The sequence below is a fragment of the Danio rerio genome, chromosome 22 (assembly GCF_049306965.1).
Source record: "Danio rerio strain Tuebingen ecotype United States chromosome 22, GRCz12tu, whole genome shotgun sequence".
Taxonomy (NCBI): domain Eukaryota; kingdom Metazoa; phylum Chordata; class Actinopteri; order Cypriniformes; family Danionidae; genus Danio; species Danio rerio.
Window position 1 is genome coordinate 5093248 of NC_133197.1, and position 21255 is coordinate 5114502.

At 40.3% G+C, this 21255-nt stretch overlaps 2 protein-coding genes across 3 annotated transcripts; both read right to left on the bottom strand.

Moving 5' to 3' along the window:
* Nucleotides 1-5116: 5116 nt before the first annotated feature.
* Nucleotides 5117-16649, bottom strand: LOC137489036 (uncharacterized). 2 transcript variants are annotated; one of them, XM_073937036.1, is made up of 10 exons: nt 16543-16649; nt 13156-13464; nt 10010-10309; nt 9513-9827; nt 9005-9313; nt 7151-7450; nt 6636-6944; nt 6146-6445; nt 5710-6006; nt 5117-5620 (listed from the first exon to the last, which is right to left on the bottom strand). In XM_073937036.1, the coding sequence occupies exons 1-10, from the start codon at nt 16643-16645 to the stop codon at nt 5469-5471; spliced, it is 2694 nt and encodes an 897-aa protein (XP_073793137.1). In that variant the 5' UTR covers nt 16646-16649; the 3' UTR covers nt 5117-5468. The 2 variants fall into 2 exon arrangements, with proteins under 2 accessions (XP_073793137.1, XP_073793138.1); XM_073937037.1 differs by lacking the exons at nt 13156-13464; nt 16543-16649 and adding an exon at nt 12835-12861.
* A 554-nt stretch (nt 16650-17203) lies between these two features.
* On the bottom strand, nt 17204-20973 carry LOC137488895 (uncharacterized). The gene is made up of 4 exons (XM_073937041.1): nt 20753-20973; nt 20267-20593; nt 19841-20140; nt 17204-17618 (listed from the first exon to the last, which is right to left on the bottom strand). Exons 1-4 carry the CDS (start codon nt 20793-20795, stop codon nt 17461-17463), a joined length of 828 nt encoding a protein of 275 aa, XP_073793142.1. The 5' UTR covers nt 20796-20973; the 3' UTR covers nt 17204-17460.
* Nucleotides 20974-21255: the final 282 nt, after the last annotated feature.

The following is a 21255-nucleotide window of genomic DNA, read 5'->3' on the forward strand; positions in this document are numbered from 1 at the left end:
AAGAGGGAACTTGCTCTTCCCCGCTGGAGGGCGGGGCGACATTTCCAACGGCACCTTTTACTGCCATGAAATGAAAGGGCACTTTTCCACTTCCCCGCATGTGACAGCCCGAAATCTGCCAGTCTGAGAAACTGTGCTCTCTAGCTCGCAGACTCGGTGCGCTCCGCCAGTGGCTCACGAGCACTGCAAGCCCTCCCAGTCTGGGACGCGCCGCCTCTCAGCTCGCAGGGTCTACATGCTCTGCCAGCGGCTCACGGGCGCTGGGGAGCGGTCTTCCTTCTCCCAGCCCCCAAGCCCCCTTTCCGGAGTCAGGGTGCGGAGCCAGAGCGTATCGCTCTCCTCCAGCTCTTCTGTGGGACCCTCGCGCTCCCCGGATCCCCCCGGACCCTCGCTGTCACCCTGCAGCCCAAGGTTACTCACTGAAGCTAAGCAGAGCTGAGCCTGGTCAGTACCTGGATGGGAGACCACTAGGGAACACTAAGTTGCTGTTGGAAGTGGTATTAGTGAGGCCAGCAGGGGGCGCTCAAGCTATGGTCTGTGTAAGTCCTAATGCCCCAGTAAAAGTAAAGGGGACACTAAACTGTCAGTGGGCGCCGTCTTTCGGATGAGATGTTAAACCGAGGTCCTGACTCTCTGTGGTCATTAAAAATCCCATGGCACTTCTCGTGAAAGAGCAGGGGTGTAACCCCGGTGTCCTGGCCAAAGTCCCTCTATCGGCCCTTACGATCATGGCCTCCCAATCATCCCCTTCCACCGAATTGGCTCTATCACTGTCTCTCCTCTCCACCAATAGCTGGTGTGTGGTGAGCGCACTGGCGCCGTTGTCCTGTGGCAGCCGTCGCATCATCCAAGTGGATGCTGCACACTGGTGGTGGTGTGGAGAGACCCCCCCTCATGATTGTGAAGCGCTTTGGGTGTATGGCCATACACAATAAATGCGCTATAAAAAGAAAAAAGAAAAGAAAAAAAGAAAAGAAAAAGCACACACGCTCCTCGCTGCCCCTCCGCTGGTACGTCAGCGATTGTTGTGATGACGCCATTAGCGAGGGCTCTGCCTGCCTGGTTAGCCCCCCCCTCGCGGTGGCTCATACGCACGATCAGACTCAGCTACGAGCTTCAGTTCTCGAAACGGCCTCCCAAGTTCACGGGCGTGTATTTCACCAGGGTCAATCCCCTGCCCGCCCCTGTCTTGCGAGAGGAGATTGCTGCCCTCCTGGCGAAGGGTGCAATCGAGCCAGTTCCTCCAGCCGAGATGGAGAGCGGGTTTTACAGCCCGTACTTCATCGTACCCAAAAAGAGCGGTGGGTCACGGCCAATCCTGGATCTGCGCGTTTTGAACCGCTGCCTTTACAAGCTGCTGTTCAGAATGCTTACACAGAAGCGCATCCTCCGATGCGTTCGTCCTCAGGATTGGTTTGCAGCTATAGGCCTGAAGGAAACGTATTTTCATGTCTCCAGTCTTCCGCGTCACCGCCAGTTTCTGCGGATGCGTTCGAAGGTCAAGCGTGGCAATACAAGGTCTTCCCCTTCGGGCTCTCTCTGTCTCCGCGGTTCTTCACCAAACTCACGGAGGGTGCCTTAGCGCCCCTTTGGCTTGCGGGCATCCGCATACTCAATTATCTCGACGACTGGCTGCTTAGCCCACTCGCGGGAGTAATTGACTATGCACAGAGACGAGGTGCTCCGGCATCGTCACCTATTGGGGTTGCAGGTCAACCGAGAAAAGAGTAAACTCGCCCCGGTGCAGAGGATCTCTTTTTTCGGGTTGGAGCTGGACTCGGTCACCATGGTAGTGCGCCTCTCCGGAGAGTGAGCTCGCCTGCTGCTGAACTGTCTAAGGGAGCTCGACAGCAAAATAGTGGTCCCACTGAAATACTTTCAGAGGCTCCTGGGGCATATGGCATCCGCTGCGGTCGTCACACTGCTCGGACTGCTCCATATGAGACCACTTCAGCACTGGCTTCTAGATCGAGTTCCAAGACGCACATGGCGCCTCTTTAACATACATTTGTAGAGCTGCGGGCTGGGTGACACCCAACACATTTGCAAGCTTTTACAATCTGCGAGTGGAGCCGGTTTCCTCAAGGGTGTTAGGTAACCCTTGATGATTGAGAAAACAACTCGGTGGGGTGTTGTATCACGCTTGCGGTGCCCTTTTTCCCAACACGGAGAGATGTGCACCTTCCTGTCTGTCAGTAAATTTCCCCGTCGGCAAGCCCTGCAGATTCCTCCGAGGCCCCCAGCACTGACTCAGCGGAGGAGTCACTTGCTGGCCCACTACGTTAGGTCTGCCCGTTGGTCAGCCCGCGTTTTTGGGTATAGGTGCCTGCTATGTGTGATCCCCGTTGGTTATCCCCATACGCTTATTTTCTGCCACGGTAAAGTCCCCCCCCTGGGTGGACCCGTGCCTTCCCTATCCGCTAACCACCATCTTATGCGCACTCCCCCTCCTTAGGGTTAGTCTATATGTAATTCCATTTGTCTCCCTATTGGGTGCGGATGGTCTCCGCAGCGTCCTCCCTACCGGGATTGCACGCTTCCCAACGTACTGTCGTATTTCCTAGAATTATCTAGACGCTAGGGACTCCCAAAAAAATATACCTGTTCCGTAAAGCTTCTTTTGAAGTAGGGATAAGTTAGGGCCAAGGGCACAATGGAGGACCGCGCCTTCCATGATTTGGGTACGTCACGCTTGCCTGACTGCCCTCTCATCGGAGGCGGTGGTAAGGTGCAGTCATTATGGCGCATTTAATGGCTCCCATACGTGGATTTAGAACATCAAATCCACTTATAGCACTGGAGTTTCCCAACCGAAGGGGAACGTTTGAGGTTATTGAAGTAACCCTTCGTTCCCCGAGGAGGGGAACGGAAGTGCTATACTCAGTCACCATAATGACTGTCCCTTAGCTGTTTAAAAGTCTCTTCAGCTTAAAAAGGATGGCGTTTGCTGGCACCAGGTGTGCTTATATGCTCAGTTAATTGGCGATGCAGCACACCTGCGCAAGCTTACGCTGCCAATTCATTCTTTCATTGGCCCGTTCAATACTCTTTCAGACAAGCGACTTATGAACCGAATCCTCCCATACGTGGATTTAGAACATCAAATCCACTTATAGCACTTCCGTTCCCCGAAGGGTTACTTCAGTAACCTCGAACAGTCAGCAAAAACATCAAACCACATCGCCAGATGATGAAGAAGAGGAAATATGAACACAAGTAAGACTGAACAATATTTGAGTCTCCAATAGAGTAAAGACAGAAACAGCTTGTGAAGCGTCGAGCGCCGCCTGCTGGAGGAACTGTGGAGAGACTCTTATATTTGTGTTTGTGGGAAAATATGTCCTTAAATAGGAAATAAATGAAACCTCGTTTAGAGTAAACACTTACTGCAAATGTACAGGTTAAATTTGGCGAATATAATCATTAAGTTAATATATTATTATCTAAACCCACTTGCTGTGAATGAATTATTGACTTGTAATGCTAAAAGTTTTGTGAGCGTTTATACCACACTTCAAAACAGTCATGAAGAGTTTCAAGATAATATGTGCCTACCTTTAATAATAATGTCTGTCTTTTGCTAATCAGCAATCATAGATATATACATTAGATGTCGCCTGGCCTATTGTTGTCTATTGGACAGAATGCATCAATAGCGCCGCCATCTTGCTACAGAGTAGCGCTCCTTTGAAATGAATGCGGGACCAAGGTACAGTGGAGGACTGTGGCCATCCAAAGCCAGAGATATACACATATACACATATATCTATGATTGGGAGTTTTACTGGATGTTAGTATGTAATTTTTTTTTTTCTAATTACGAAAATGATAATTTTACATCACTTTTCTACATTGATGGATCAGTGACCGCACGGGCATTCCTGACAAAAAGCTTGTGTTTGTGTGTACAGAAATGTACTATTCACCCTCCTTGTTAAATTTGTTCTCATCATGTCCTGAAACACACAGCTCCTCTCTTGCTTTTACTTCTCATACAGACGGAGGGAGCGATTAGTTTGTGAATGAATCCCCCGAACGACTCTTTCACTAACATTAGCCGACAATAATACAAGTTTCTGGCAGTGCAGCATCACGTTGTCATATTTCTTTTGCATTGTTTGCTGATTTTATTTAACAAAACTAGCATAAGCCGAGTGTTTAGTGCGAGTTGGAGCTGCTTTGCCTTATGGTGAATGCAGTAAGAGACTGTTATCATCAATAACGTGACCTGATTAGCACAAAAGTTCAGAACATACAAAAACAGAAAAAATTTAATATTACCTATGAAATGTTCTGCCTTTGTGCTTTGTTTTCTTTGTTTGCTCTACACCCGTAGACAGCGATAAAGTCCCGCATCTTCACGTAATAACACTGTCTTGACTAGTGCGGTTGAATGACATTTGTCCTGGGAGCACTGTACCAATGTGGCGGCGCTATTGACGCATGCTAAGGGTCCCTATGCGGTATCTAGTGTATATATCTATGATCAGCAATTAGCCGATAGCCGTTTCTTCAAGGTGGTGAGTGATGAATCTTGATGAAACTCTCAGCGCCCTCTGCTGGTGTACTGGTAATACTCATTACAGGACTGCTGTAACCTGCAACAAAGTGTACTAACTTGGGTTTTTACGGTGTGTGTGATCGCTCTGTAAAACGGGGAAATGTCCAGCTCGAGTTTTAACAATAATAATAATACTTTTATCAGTATAAAGAGAGCTTAAATGACAACATAAACATTATCGATGAAAGGATCTTGATAGGATGGACATCTGATCGGCACAATAATAACAAGACAGGGTAAAGTGTAATAAGAAGTGATCTAAAAGTCCTGTAAGCGTTAAAGAGGATAAATCAGTGAATCAGCCATCTTTTATCTCAACACACATTTAATAGCACTAATGCTCGAGTTGCAGTTTGATCTGAAATCTTTCAGGGTGGAAAGATCAGCAAATGAAAACATAAAGCCATTACAAATAAATGAAGATTATAAGTGAAATGACGTCATGATTTATGTTTGTGAATTTGTGCAGATCATGAAGATGAAGATTTCTGCTCTGCTCAACTGTTTTACTCCTCCAGAGGGCGCTCGACACAATCAAATACAACATGAAGAGACTTTACATTTAGACAGAGAAAACTTTATTGATGAAGACAAGCAAATACATCTGACAAATGCACAGTGAAGTAAGATCTGTGTCTTATTTTAGAGAAATATAAACAATAAATCAAACTGAATCTGTAAAATAGTAACACTACAAAACAAACATGAAAAATTCAATCATATATAAAATGTTCATTAGTAAAGCCTGTTGTACTGAACTAAATGAAAGCAAAGCTTTGTATTTGAAGTCTGCTGCTGTATTTCTGTCAAACCCTCACATGAGCTGCATCAGAACCATCAGGTTCATCTAAAATCTTCAAAATAAATGAAGCTGAAATGACTGAAAGCAGTTCTCTGACATCATCATTCAGGTTTGTGATGCGTGAATATGTGCTTGATCTTGTTCAGCTCTTCTGGATCTGATGTCATAAAGCACAATAATGACAGTGGCCACGCCCACCAGAGCAGAGAGGACCAATCGGATCGCAGCTTCAGTAGGACCACAGCAGTGAACAGAGCCTGAGGAACAAACACATCAAACTGAGCTCAGATCAGTCAATAAAGCTTCATATCAGCACTGCCATCCACTAATATCAGCTCTGCTGTACCTGAACATGTGGGACAGAGTTGACTGATGTCCAGATGTTGAGTCTGGTTGCTGATGGTGTTGTTGATCACACAGCTGTAGGTGTTTTTCTCCTGATATTCCACCTCCAGAGGTAGAGAGAGACTGATGCTGAGATCAGACACACTGATGCTGGACAATAAACTGTTTCCTTTGTACCAGGAGAGACTCACAGCGCTCACATTCACCACTGAACACAGCACTGAACAATACTGCACTGATGAAGATGAGGATGAAGAACATTGAGAAGAGTTGAGGATGAGGACAGGAACAGGCAGAGCTGAAAACACCAGAGAATAAAGAGAAATGAGGAGAAATCAAGAGACTGAAGAAGACAGAAAACAACATTTAAATGATCAGACATTAGTGTAGATCTGTTTCTGAATAAATAAAACCTGTGAAACCAATATTAAACTCACCGACAGTGAGAATGAAACTCTGTATTTTCTTAAAGTTGATAGATAATTCATAAACTCCAGCATGTTTAGTTCTGGTGTCTGTGATGATCAGAAATCCAGTTTTATTGTCCAGTTTCAGTCTGTCTCTGAATCTCCCATCAAGAACATCATCAAATACAGAGAAACTATTGGTTCGTTTATTAATTTTTGCTATTAAAGTGTCTTCATCTCCAAACCTCCACTCAATCTGCTTGTATTTGTTCAATTTTGTGAGATCAGAGTTTAGAGTGACTGAATCTCCCTCCATCACTGATATTTCTTCTGCATCAATAAACACAGAAACAGGGTTTTTGTCAGATTAGGATCATTAAAGCTCTATTGTTGTGTCTGAAAATGTATTTTAATATCACAAAACAACAGAAAATAAACAAAAACAGCAAAGAACTTTGTGGATTAAAACTACAGCTGGTGATTAAAAGAGGAAACCAGATGAAGCCCATTTATAACTCACTATAGACAATGAGATCAAAATAAACAATAATATAGTTGGTAAGTAGTTTATAAACTCCAGCATGTTCAGTTGTGGTGTTTGCGATGATCAGAGATCCAGTTTTATTGTCCAGTTTCAGTCTGTCTCTGAATCTCCCATCAAGAACATCATCAAATACAGAGAATCTGTTTGCCGCTACATTGATTTCTGCTATTAAAGTGTCTTCATCTCCAAACCTCCACTGAATCTGATCATCATTCTTCAGTTCAGAGACACCAGAGCTCAGAGTGACTGAATTTCTCATTTTCACAGACACTTCTTTATCGTCTCCTGTATCACCAAACACACAGAGAAGAAACAGAAACAGATCATGATTAACAGACACAGATTAAGACGGCCATTTGATGATTTACAAAAGTAATATTACATTTGAAATTAATATAATAAACCAACAAAAACAAAAGCAGGTTTGGGTTAAAAACTGTGTCTTTGTGCTGATTAAAATATAAATCAGATCAAACTAATATTTAACTCACCCAAAACTCTCAGTTTAACAGTGTTGATTTCAGTGTTGATCTGTACTTTATAATCTCCAGCATTTTCAGTTATGATGTCTGTGATGATCAGAGATCCAGTTTTATTGTCCAGTTTCAGTCTGTCTCTGAATCTCCCATCAAGAACATCATCAAATACAGAGAAACTGTTGGTCTGTTTATTGATTTCTGCTATTAAAGTGTCTTTATATCCAAACCTCCACTGAATCTGATCATCATTCCTCAGTTCAGAGACACCAGAGCTCAGAGTGACTGAATTTCCCTTATCCACTTGTATTTCATCTTCATCATCAAACACACAATGAGAACAATTATCAACATTCACATAGTAAGACTTAAACTGAAAGCTGTGATCATTTATTGTTCATATTGTGATGCAGTTATATATATTAATTAAAAATGGCAGTTTGTTCATCTTTCAGGTTGCTGAAAGAATCATTTGTTTCTTTTTTTCACGCGTCACTCTCACGTTTGTACGTTGAGCTCTTTATTCTCTCCAGCTACGCCTCGGTCCTCTGTCGTTCAAAATTCAGCATAGCCTACTTGTTTCAGAAATAGGCTAGCCTTAAAAAAGGTAGAAATTGCATAAACGTAAACTAAAAATAACATAACGAAACGAAAACCTCTTGATAATAATAATAATAATAATAATTCTTTACATTTATATAGCGCTTTTCTGGGCACTTAAAGTGCTTCTCCACATTCACCACCAGCGTGCAGCATCCACCTGGATGACTCGACGGCAGCCATTTTGCACCAGACCGCACACCAGCTGATCGGTGGAGAGGAGACAGAGTGATGAAGCCATTTATGATATGGGGAGGGTTAGGAGGCCATGATAGACAGAGGCCAGTGGGCAGATTTGGCCAAGATGCTGGGGTTAAACCCCTACTCTTTTTCGCAGGACATCCTGGGATTTCTAACGACCACAGAGAGTCGGGACCTCGGTTTAACGTCTCATCCAAAAGGTGGCGCTCACTGAGCAGTATAGAGTCCCCGTCACTATACTGGGGCATTAGGACCCACACAGACCGCAGGTTGGGTGCCCCCTGCTGGCCTCACTAACACCACTTTCGGCAGCAACCTAGCTTTCCCATGTGGTCTCCCATCCAGGTACTGACCAGGCGCAGCCCTGCTAAGCTTAAGTGGGCGATCATGTGAGAGTCACCAACACAATCTCACGGCAATTCGTAACTTTTTGATTTAGTGGCTAATTTGTATGAATTTGTATGATCTAATTCGTACAATTTAATATGATTTGCCCATCACACAATGACGCTTGGGGTTAGGGGTGGGGTTAGGTGCCACGCCTCCTTTTTAAAATCGTACATTTTCGTAAGACTGAACTCATACGAATTCGTACAAATTAGCCACTGAGCTGACAAAACGCAAAATACTTACGTTTTCTCGTGAGATCACGCTGGAGTTGCAGAGAGCTACAGTAGCTGTCGGCTGCTCTTGATGATGACTTAGGGCCTATTTGGCTAAAACAGACAGGCATTCTTCGGGTTGCCATGACAATGACACTGCTTTGCATTTTATTTACACTGAACCAAAACAGCATTGGATACTAAAGTTGCCTTGAATACGAGAGATTCAAATGGTCAGAGCTGGTATTTGTTAGGTTCAATTAATTCGGTACCACGTCATTACACTAAAGTCTAAGCAGACACAGACATGCTTAAGAGCTGCTTTAAATCAGCTGTGCAAAGAGGACTTGATATGTTTACAATGCTCCATTTTTGTTTCTGAAAGCTTGATTTAATAAAATACGCAAAATAGTGTGTGGATTAGTGTTATACATGTTGAATCAGATGAAACACAATTGTAACTCACCAAAGACAGTGAGATAGAAAGAAATATGAAGATAGTCGCTCTGTAGTTTATAACGTCCAGCATGTTCAGTTGTGATGTCTGTGATGGTCAGAGATCCAGTTTTCTTGTCCAGTTTCAGTCTGTCTCTGAATCTCCCATCAGGACCATCAGCAAATACCGAGAATCTGTTGGTTTGTTTATTGATTTCAGCTATCAGTGAGTGGATATTTGCAAACCTCCACTGAATCAGATCATCATCCTTAATTTCAGTGAAACCAGTGTGCAAAGTGACTGACTCTCCTGTTTTCACAGACACTTCCTTCCTGTTCACTGTATCGCCAAACACACAGAGAAAAAAAAAAAAAAGAGTATGAATAACATAGATAAATGTGCTCATTTTATGTTTACAAAAGTCAATTTACATATGAAATGTATATCGTAAAACAACAAACAGAAAAGCAAGACAGGTAATTAATTGCATCTTTGTGCTGATTAAAAATAAATCAGATGAAGCTAGCGTTCAGCTCACCATAAACTTCGAGTGTAACAGAGTTGACTTCAGTGTTGGTCTGTAGTTTATAAACTCCACCATGTTCAGCTGTGATGTTTGTGATGGTCAGAGATCCAGTTTTCTTGTCCAGTTTCAGTCTGTCTCTGAATCTCCCATCAAGAACATCATCAAATACAGAGAATCTGTTGGTCTGTTTAGTGATTTCTGCTATTAAAGTGCCTCCATCTCCAAACCTCCACTGAACCCGATCATCATTCATGATGTTAATATAATCAGTGTTCAGAGTAACTGAATCCCCCATTTCCACAAACACTTTATTCTCTTCTGTTTCACCTAACACTCAGGAAAGAAACAGATTATGAACAACAGAGACAGATTAAGACGGTCATTTGATGGTTTACGAAAGAAAATTTACATTTGAATTTTAAATAATAAATTAGCGAAACTTAGAACATGTTTGTATTAGTAACTGTGTTAATTAATAATAATTAAATTGGAACTGATATTTAACTCACTCCAAAGTGCAAGTTTCACAGTGTAGATTTTATTGTTGGTCTGTGCTTTATAAACTCCAGCATGTTCAGTTCTGGTGTCTGTGATGGTCAGAGATCCAGTTTTATTGTCCATTTTCAGTCTGTCTCTGAATCTCCCATCAAGAACATCATCAAATACAGAGAATCTGTTGGTCTGTTTATTGATTTCTGCTATTAAAGTCTCTTTTGTTCCAAACCTCCACTGAATCTGATCATCATCCTTCATTTTGGTAACACCAGAGCTCAGAGTGACTGATTTTCCCTTATATACTCGTATTTGATCTTTAGCAAAAAACACACAAAGAAAAAAAATATTAATATTTGCAAACTAAGAATTTACAGTCTGAATTTAAATTCTGTACTAATAGAGTAAAACCATAAATATAAGACAAATTAACAAGTAAAACAGTAGAAAGGACACAAATAAAGCAAAATTTAGTGTTGATTAATATTGTGCGCAGTAAATAAATAAATAAACAGGTGAAACTGATTTCCAATCAGCAATGTTTATGAATGCTAGCAGGATATGGAAGTTTTTAAAATTTCAGTTTCGAACCAAATGGTATCGATTGATACCGAACTCAATACTTTTGATAACACTACTACATACTTATACTGTATTGACTGGGTTAAACAGAATTGCATTACTAAAAGAGACTAAAATACAATCTTCGTTGACTAAAGCTAGACTATTATCAGTTTTTGTCGACTAAAACTAGACGAAAAGAGTCATCGATAATTTTAACTAGGATAAGTTTGAAATGGTCAGACCTTTAGCTAACTAAATCTTGAATAGACCAAAAATAAAGTATTAATGTGATTAAAATGTTTAAAAAAGTGTATAAAACGCTCAAATGTTAGGGTTAGAAGTTTAAAATTCCAGGTATCGATTGGTATCAAACTCGATACTTTTGACAACACTACTACTAGATACTTATATTGACTGGGTTAAACAGAATTGCATTACTAAAAGAAACTAAAATACAATCTTCGTTGACTAAAGCTAGACTAAATGTTATCAATTTTTGTCGACAAAAACTAGACGAAAAGAGTCATGGTTAATTCTGACTAGGATAAGACTGAAATGCGCAGACCTTTAGCTAACTAAATCTTGAATAGACCAAAAAATAAAATAATAATGTGATTAAAATGTTTAAAAAACTAAAACGACAGCTTCACAATGTATAAAACGCTCAAATGTTAGGGTTAGAAGTTTAAAATTCCAGGTATCGATTGGTATCAAACTCGATACTTTTGACAACACTACTACTAGATACTTATACTGTATTGACTGGATTAAACAGAATTGCATTACTAAAAGAGACTAAAATACAATCTGCGTTGACTAAAGCTAGACTATTATCAGTTTTTGTCGACTAAAACTAGACGAAAAGAGTCATAGATAATTTTAACTAGGATAAGTTTGAAATGGTCAGACCTTTAGCTAACTAAATCTTGAATAGACCAAAAAATAAAGTATTAATGTGATTAAAATGTTTAAAAAACTAAAACGACAGCTTCACAATGTACAAAACGCTCAAATTTTAGGGTTAGAAGTTTAAAATTCCAGGTATCGATTGGTATCAACCTCGATACTTTTGACAACACTACTACTAGATACTTATATTGACCGGGTTAAACAGAATTGCATTACTAAAAGAAACTAAAATACAATCTTCGTTGACTAAAGCTAAACTAAATGTTATCAATTTTTGTCGACAAAAACTAGACGAAAAGAGTCATGGATAATTTTGACTAGGATAAGACTGAAATGCGCAGACCTTTAGCTAACTAAATCTTGAATAGACCAAAAAATAAAGTATTAATGTGATTAAAATGTTTAAAAAACTAAAACGACAGCTTCACAATGTATAAAACGCTCAAATGTTAGGGTTAGAAGTTTAAAATTCCAGGTATCGATTGGTATCAAACTCGATACTTTTGACAACACTACTACTAGATACTTATATTGATCGGGTTAAACAGAATTGCATTACTAAAAGAAACTAAAATACAATCTTCATTGACTAAAGCTAGACTATTATCAGTTTTTGTCGACTAAAACTAGACGAAAAGAGTCATGGATAATTTTAACTAGGATAAGTTTGAAATGCTCAGACCTTTAGCCAACTAAATCTTGAATAGACCAAAAAATCAAGTATTAATGTGATTAAAATGTTTAAAAAACTAAAACGACAGCTTCACAATGTATAAAACGCTCAAATGTTAGGGTTAGAAGTTTAAAATTCCAGGTATCGATTGGTATCAAACTCGATACTTTTGACAACACTACTACTAGATACTTATACTGTATTGACTGGGTTAAACAGAATTGCATTACTAAAAGAGACTAAAACACAATCTGCGTTGACTAAAGCTAGACTATTATCAGTTTTTGTCGACTAAAACTAGACGAAAAGAGTCATAGATAATTTTAACTAGGATAAGTTTGAAATGGTCAGACCTATAGCTAACTAAATCTTGAATAGACCAAAAAATAAAGTATTAATGTGATTAAAATGTTTAAAAAACTAAAACGATAGCTTCACAATGTATAAAACGCTCAAATGTTAGGGTTAGAAGTTTAAAATTCCAGGTATCGATTGGTATCAAACTCGATACTTTTGACAACACTACTACTAGATACTTATATTGACCGGGTTAAACAGAATTGCATTACTAAAAGAAACTAAAATACAATCTTCGTTGACTAAAGCTAGACTAAATGTTATCAGTTTTTGTCGACAAAAACTAGACGAAAATAGTCATGGATAATTCTGACTAGAATAAGACTGAAATGCTCGGACCTTTAGCTAACTAAATCTTGAATCGACAAAAAATGAGTGTTAATGTAACTTAAATTAATAAAATTAAAACTTTACAAGGTATAAAACGCTCAAATGTTAGTGTTAGTAGTTTAAAATTCTAGGTATTGATTGGTATCGAACTCGATACTTTTGACAACACTACTACTAGATACTTACATTGACTGGGTTAAACAGAATTGCATTAATAAAAGACTAAAATACAATTTTTGTTGACTAAAACTAGACGAAACATTTTGTGTTGATTAATATTGCGCGCAAAAACAAAAGAAAATAAATAGGTGAAACTACCATTTAACTCACCATAGACAATAAGATAGACTGCCCTGAGGATAATCTCTTTGTTCTGTAGTTTATAAACTCCAGTATGTTCAGTTGTGATGTCTGTGATGGTCAGAGATCCAGTTTTCTTGTCCAGTTTCAGTCTGTCTCTGAATCTCCCATCAAGAACATCATCATATACAGAGAATCTGTTGGTCTGTTTACTGATTTCTGCTATTAAAATATCTTCATATGCAAACCATTTAATCTGATCATCCTTCTGTAGATCAGTGAGGTCAGACCTGAGAGTAACTGAATCTCCCACAGTAGCTTCATAATCCCTAATCCCACCTGCAGAACAGATATGGACAGAATAAAGCTTTAAATCAAATGATGTTGTCTTTTAAATGTAATCACTAAAATACTTGTGATCATTTAAATGAGAAGTGAATAATATTTTGGAGCTAATCATAATGTCACAGCACAGTAGGATGAGACGGGGAATTCAGGTGACGGTGATCTTGGGTGCTGGGATTTAGGTGGGGGAATAGTTGAAAGTGAATGCCTGACAGTACTCCCTCTCTTTTAGGGACAGCTCCCGAAACCCTTTCACAACAGCTTTTTCTTCCCTCCAAATGGCATCAATTAAAAAAAAAAAGTAGGTTAAACTGGTGTTAAATCAAAGGTCATGAGCTGCAAATGCAAATGAGATCTGTAGCCTTTTTCTGTTAGTAATTGAAAAGGGTAGATCTTGTCTTTGGCTAAAAAGGTTGGTGACCACTGGTGTATAGAGTTCTAGTGAAAGGGGATTCGTCTTAACTGTGGGGTCTTCTGTGGCAGAGGGAGAGATGACATTATGCAGTGAAACATGAAATATTGGGTAAATGCAGTGGGTGTGGTGGTAGTGGGGGGCTGAAGTTGGTAGCAGACCTCATTGATCTACTTATGTGAATGGACTTATGAAGCAGGAACTCAGCTTCTTAGGGCGCACTCACACTATGCTATCCGAACCATGCCCTGGCGCACTTCTCAGTTCGTTTGAGAAGTGTGAGTGTTCTGAATTGGGCTCAGGCACAGTTCAGTTGGCTGGCCATGGCTCGAAAGGAAGAGGTGTGCCAGAGCATGGTTCGATTGGGCTGTGGCACGGTACATTTGTAGTGTGAGTGCAAAGCGCACCTGAGCCAAAAACTAAAGACGCAACAGGCCTGTTTCATATGGATTCATTAATCATACTTACTTTTTAATGAACGCAAACATTCGTTACTAAAAAGGTTGTGAGTGAAGGAGCCGTGGACAAAAGGGAAGAGCTGGGGGGAGTGGGGCTTGGCTTAGGTTGTTGCGAAGCAGACGACAGTGAAGAGCGATGTTATTATTAAATATGCAAACCCTTCGCTGCACGACAGCTGCACCTTCAGCAAACCTCCTAATACCTGCAGCACGAGGATTTTATGAATATTTATAAACATCAAAAGTTGTGAATTTGTTCTGCAAAATATTTGTTGTGTGTCACTGCATCCCAAACAACTAAGACAATATAACTAATGCAATCTCCACTGTTCAGAGCGAGAGAGCTTCTCTTCCTGTTAAACTGAACATTCGCATCATCGATGACGTAGGCGTGCTCAGGTTCGGTAGGTAAAGATGTAGTGTGAGTGCAGGCTGTCGGGGGCAACCATGCCAAGTGAGAGTACGCCCTTAGAAGACAGGTGGTGGCACAGACCCGGTTAGACCCAGATAGAAATCCAAACTCTGTTGCCAGGTTGGTAGATGGGTGTTTTTAATCTACTGGGAACTGCAAACCTCTTGGTTCTTTGTACAGCTCTCTGTAGATGGACATGAGTTCCACACTCTCTCTGATACATTGATCAACAGCTGTAACGTTTGAGGATTCCTCCATCCGGTGGAACAACAGTGACTGGTATCAGAGTATGCACTGGTACAAGGTCTGTACTCATATGCACTCACTGGTCACTTTTTACCGGGTTAGAACCCTTTTGCCTTCAACAAGGTACTGAACATATTTCTCAGAGATTTTGGTCCATTTTGACATGATAGCGTCACGCTGTTACTGCAGATTTGTCGGCTGCACATCCATGATCCGAATCTCCTGTTCCACCACATCCCAAAGGTGCTCCATTGGATGACTGTGGAGGCCATTTGAGTACAGTGAACTCATTGTCATGTTCAAGAAACCAGTCTGAGATCATTTGCGCTTTGTCATGGTGTGTTAACCTGCTGGAAGTAGCCATCAGAAGGTACACTGTGGTCATAAAGGGATAGACATGATCAGCAACAATACTCAGGTTGGCACGATGCTTAGTTGGTACTAATGGACCCAAAGTGTGCCAAGAATATATCCCCCACACCATTACAACACCAGCCTGAACCATTGATACAAGGCAGGATGCAGCAATTTTGGTGAGCCTGCGTGAATTGTAGCCTCAGTTTCCTGTTCTTAGCTGACACCCGGTGTGGTCTTCTGCTGCTATAGGTTATCCGCCTGAAGGTTGAATGTGTTGTGCATTTAGAAAAGCTCTTCTGCATACCGAGTGGTTATTTGAGTCACTGTTGCCTTTCTATTAGCTGGAACCAGTCTGGCTATTCTCCTCTGACTAAGCAAATTTTGCTATTCAACCCCTGACTAAAGAGCAGACTCGTTCCAGAGTATGGTATTGAATGTTGTATTCAGGAAGGGTGGAAGATCCTTGATGAAGATTAAACAACTGGTCTGATTTAGATCAATATTAATAAAATTTTAAAAATATCTCAAAGATTCTCAGCTTAAAGTTGCCCTGATAAGGAATTTAAGATTTTTCTTTTTTCCCTCTATCATGACGTACATCTACTTGACACTTGAAATTAGAACAAAATGAAGGAGAGTGCAGGATTTGTACTTTGAGAACCAATTGAATTGTTGAAAGATGACGTTGCTAACAAAATGAAGGAAGATTGACTGACGGAAAATTCAGAACAGAAACGAGACAACCACTGATATGTCTACGCTAAAGCAATAACATGACCAGGAAGTGAAGAAAGTTGTTTTAAAGCAGAGGGAAGGTTATTTGATTTAAGTTCATTTGTACAAACCAATGAAAAGCCCAGATACATTGTTTACAACAAGAACTACTATATGCATATAAAACAGAGTACATTTTGATTTCATGGCGACTTCAAATGCCTCAACTTATAAAATGTGTATATTAATAATCCCTTTGTGCTGATTCTGAATAAAACTCTCATTTGCAGGAACTGAAGTCGATATCAACATTACACACAGAAAACTTTCACTCCAGATACCACAATGAAAATTATTGCTGTGGCTGTTTAAGTGTTTTAAAAATAAGGGGCAAATTAAAAATTTTTTTTAGAAAAATTAAACACTGTATCCATCGCTAAAAGACTTGTAACAAAAATAGATTAAAAACTCACCAATGACCAGACGACACAAACAGAGCAAAACTAACTTGAGAAACATTTTCTTCATCAGTTCACTGAAGAGCTCAAGATGGCAGCCCTGAAAATGTCTGAACATTCTCCAGACTGAATTGAGATGTTTATCTGATTTAATGCGAGCCCTCCTATAACCTCAGTTTCCTTTCACTCAACAATCTTCTTTAACATCATAAAATGTGCTGATCTTACTTTTTTTAGATGAATTCTGGCCTTATATGGAAAGAGCAGAAGAGAGAAACGCCTCATGAGTGTTGATTTGATATCTGCATCCTCTGGTGTTTAGTGTTGTGTTGATTGCACTGTAAAACGGAAACATTTCAGAGGACAAGACAGGATAAAGTGTGCTATGAGTGATCTGAAAGACCTACATGTGTTAAAAAGGATAAATCTGTGAATAAGCCATCTTTCATTTCAACACACATTTAATAGCACTAATGTAGTGTCTGTTCTGAAATCTTTCAGGGTGGAAAGATGAAAATATAAAGCCATTAAAAATAAGTTAAAATTACATGATTTACGTTTGTGGTTTGTGAATTTGTGCAGAACATGCAGATGCACATTTTTGCTCTGCTGAACTGTGTAATTCCTCTAGAGGGCACTCAACATAATGAAATTTCAAAAAATGGCAAGACTCCTTAAATTTAGATAGAGAAAACTTTATTGAATAAGACAAGCAAATACATCTTACAAATGCAGAGTAAAGAAAGATCTCTGTGTTATTTTAGAGAAATACTACAAAAAGAGAAACATGAAAAAAAAACTGTCTATGTAACTATGTAAAAAAATGTAATTAATAATTTTAAGTATTTATAAAAAACACTCACTAGAACTGCATCAGAACAATCAAGATCATGAAATTAAAACCAAATGAAGATGAAATTATTAAAAAAGCAGTCATATTACTTCATTATTCTGATTTGTTATAGGTGAATTTGTGCTTGATCGTCTGGATCTGATGTCATAAAGCACAATAAAGACAGTAGCCATTCCCACAAGAGCAGAAAGGACCAATCGGATCACAGCTTCAGTTGGACCACAGCAGTGAACAGAGTCTGAAGAACAAATACAAGAGTTAAATGTGTTTTGTAAACGAGGTCAACACATTTAGGTCCTACACATTTAGGTCCTTACCTACACCTTGTTTAGGAATGAGACAACTCTTTCTACGGTGGGAGCAAGACTATTCTTTCTATAGGGGGATTGAGACAACTCTTTCTGTAGTGGGACTAAGACCATACTTTCTGTGGTGGGGCTGAGACAACTATTTCTGCGGTGGAATGGAAAAACTATGTGGTGGCAGTGAGACAGTGAGACAACTCCTTTTGCGATGGAAGCAAAACAACTCCTTCTGTAGTGTGACTGAGACAATTCTTTCTATCAAAGAGTGAGACAACTGTTTCTGCGATGGGAATGGGCAACTCTTTCTGCTGTTGGTGTGGACAACACCTTCTGCTGTCGGAATGAACAGCTATTTCTGTGGTGAGAGTGAGACATTTTTTTCTATGATAGGAATGGACAACACTTTCTTCTGTGGGAGTGGACAACTCTTTCGGCTATGGGGGTGAACAACTCTTGTCAGTTGTAAAAATGGACAACCATTTATGGAGTAGAAAGGAGTAAGTAATAGTGAGACAAATCTGTCTAGGGTGGGAGTGAGACAACTCTTTCTGTGGTGAGAGAGAGAAAACTTTCTATGGGGGAGTGAGATGAAAGTAAGACAACTCTTTCTATTGAAGAGTGGTAACTCTTTCTTAGATAGGAATGGGCAACTCTTTTTGTGGTGGGAATGGACAACTCTTTCTGCGATGGTAGTGGACAAAACCTTATGCTCTGGAAATGGACAAGTCTTTCTATCTGAGAGTGAGACAACTTTTTCTGCAACGGGAATGGCCAACTCTTTCTGCAGTGGGAGTGAGATAACTCTTTCTGTTGTGAGAGTGGGAACTCTTATGGACAGCTTCTGGGGAGAGAGCGAGACAAGATTTTCTATGATAGGAATTGACAATTCTTTCTGCGGTGCAAGTGAGACAACACTTTCTGCGGTGGAAGTGAGACAACTCTTTCTGCGGTGGAAGTGAGACAACTCTTTCTGCGGTGGAAGTGAGACAACTCTTTCTGCGGTGGAAGTGAGACAACTCTTTCTGCGGTGGAAGTGAGACAACTCTTTCTATTTAAGAATGAGAACTCTTTCAGCAGTGGGACTGGGACAACTCTTTCTGTGATAGGAATGGGCAACTCTTTCTGCGGTGGGAGTGGACAAAACCTTATACTGTGGAAACGGACAACTCTTTCTATCTGGTAGTGAGACAACTCTTTCTGTGGTGGGACTGAGACAACTCCTGCAATGGGAATGGAGAACTCTTTCTGCCGGGGAGTGAGGCAACTCTTTCTGCGGTGGGACTAAGACAACTTTTTCTGTGGCGGGAGCGAGGCAACTCTTTCTGCAGTAGGACTGAGACAACTCTTTCTGTGGTGGGACCAAGACAACTCTTTCTGCGATGGAAGTGGACAACACCTTCTGCTGTAAGAATGGACAACTCTTTCTGGGGTGGGAGAGAGACAACTCTATCTGTGATTGGAGTGAGATAACTCTTTCTTTGATTGGAATGGACAACTCCTGTGGTGAGAGTGAGACAAGATTTTCTATGACAGAAATGAACAACTCTTTCAGCTGTAAGAATGGACAACTCTTTCTGCAGTGGAAGTGGACAACTCTTTTTGTGATGGGCATGGGCAATCCAAGTGTAAGAGGTGTCAAGAGAGTCTTGTCATTTGACTCCCATCAAGTTCAACACTCTAACCCAGGGGTGTCCAAAGTCACTCTTGGAGGGCCGGTGTCCTACTGACTTTAGCTCCAACTTGCTTCAACACACCTGCCTGGAAGTTTCTAGTATACCTAATAAGAGCTTGATTGGCTTGTTCAGGTGGGTTTGATTAGGACAGGAGCTAACTCTCCAGGACACCAGCCCTCCAGGACTGAGTGTGTATGTCCCTGCTCTAACCTTTAGACCACAACAAAATATGTGCCTTTTTTGACTCTCTCGATGTTCCCTCTCCAATTCATAATTCTTAAAAATAGATGAAACTTTAATCTCAAAAAAGCTAAGAAAAAACATGGTGACCGCAAGTAGGACATGGCTTATTTTATATACTATCTCCTAGTAGCTCACCCTAAATAAGACTGGCCAATTCTGTGATGTGTTGGCCGAGAAGATAAAGATCAACAAACTGATATCAGCGTAGTGAATAAATGTCAATATTAGAACTGCCATACCTGAACACGTGCGACAGAGTTGACTAGTGTTCAGAAGCTGGGTCAGGTTGCTGAAGGGATTGTCGATCACACAGCTGTAGGTGTTGTTGTCCTGATATTCCACCTCCAGAGGTAGAGAGAGACTGATGCTGAAATCAGACACACTGATGCTGGACAATAAACTGTTTTCTTTGTACCAGGAGAGAGTCGCGTGATTCACATTCACCACTGAACACAGCACTGAACAATACTGCACTGATGAAGATGAGGATGAAGGACACTGGGAAGAATTTCTGCTGATTACTGGAAATGGGAGATGAGCTAAGATAGGGAATAACATAAACATCTGATCAATGGCTTTAGCTTCTGTTAGTGCATTGCATTTATGAGTGTTTTATGTTCTGTAATAAAACACAATATGTAAATATAAAAAGAACCCAGACTCACCACAGACAGAAACACTGAACCAGTCAACTGCCCATTTTGCTCCAATTACCAGTAGTTTGTAATCTCCATCATGTTCGGTTCCGGCGTCTGTGATGGTCAGAGATCCAGTTATATTGTCCAGTTTCAGTCTGTCTCTGAATCTCCCATCAAGAACATTATCAAATACAAAGATGCTGTCAGTCGTTACATTAATTTCAGCTATTAAAGTGTCTTCATCCCTGAACCACCACAGAATCAGATCAGTATCTTTCACTTCAGTGAGACCAGAGTTTAGGGTCACTGAATCCCCCTCCTTCACTAATTTCACTTTATCATCACCAAACACACCTGAAGAAAAGTCAGATTAAAGCTTTAAAATAACTTCAATAACTTAAAAATATCCACAACTAAAGTGTGTACATCTAAATTTAAACATAATTTTAAAATGTAGCCAAACTACTACTAGTACCAAAACAGAAGCAGCCGAAGACATCATTTAAAACTCACCAAGCAGACGCCACAAACAGAACAAGACTAATTTGAGAAGCATTTTCTTTGTTGGTTCACAGAATGTAAAGTCTTAAAATGTGTGAGAACACTCCTGACTGAACGGTGATATTTATCTGCTTGTTTGTGAACCCTCCTCTAACCAGTTTCCGCTCACTCATCCAACTCCTTAAAATCATGAAAATCAGCCATTTTAACTGATCTGACATTTTCTCGTGAATTATGATACACGTCTTGAGCACAAACAACCAACTGTAGCTGTTAATCTGCAAACACATCAAACCACATGATCAGATTCCTGTGCCGATCCAACCAACAGGAAAACAGCTTCAGCATAAATTTTTGACCTTAAAAAAATGAGTATCAAGTTTATAATGTTTGCTTGTGTTGCTACAACATTATCTAAGAGTGAATGTTAATGGGCAGATACAGTTGCTAGTAAATGTAATACAACTGTCAGGGATCTGATCAGGGGAAACAGAAGAGACACAGTTGCAGGTCCT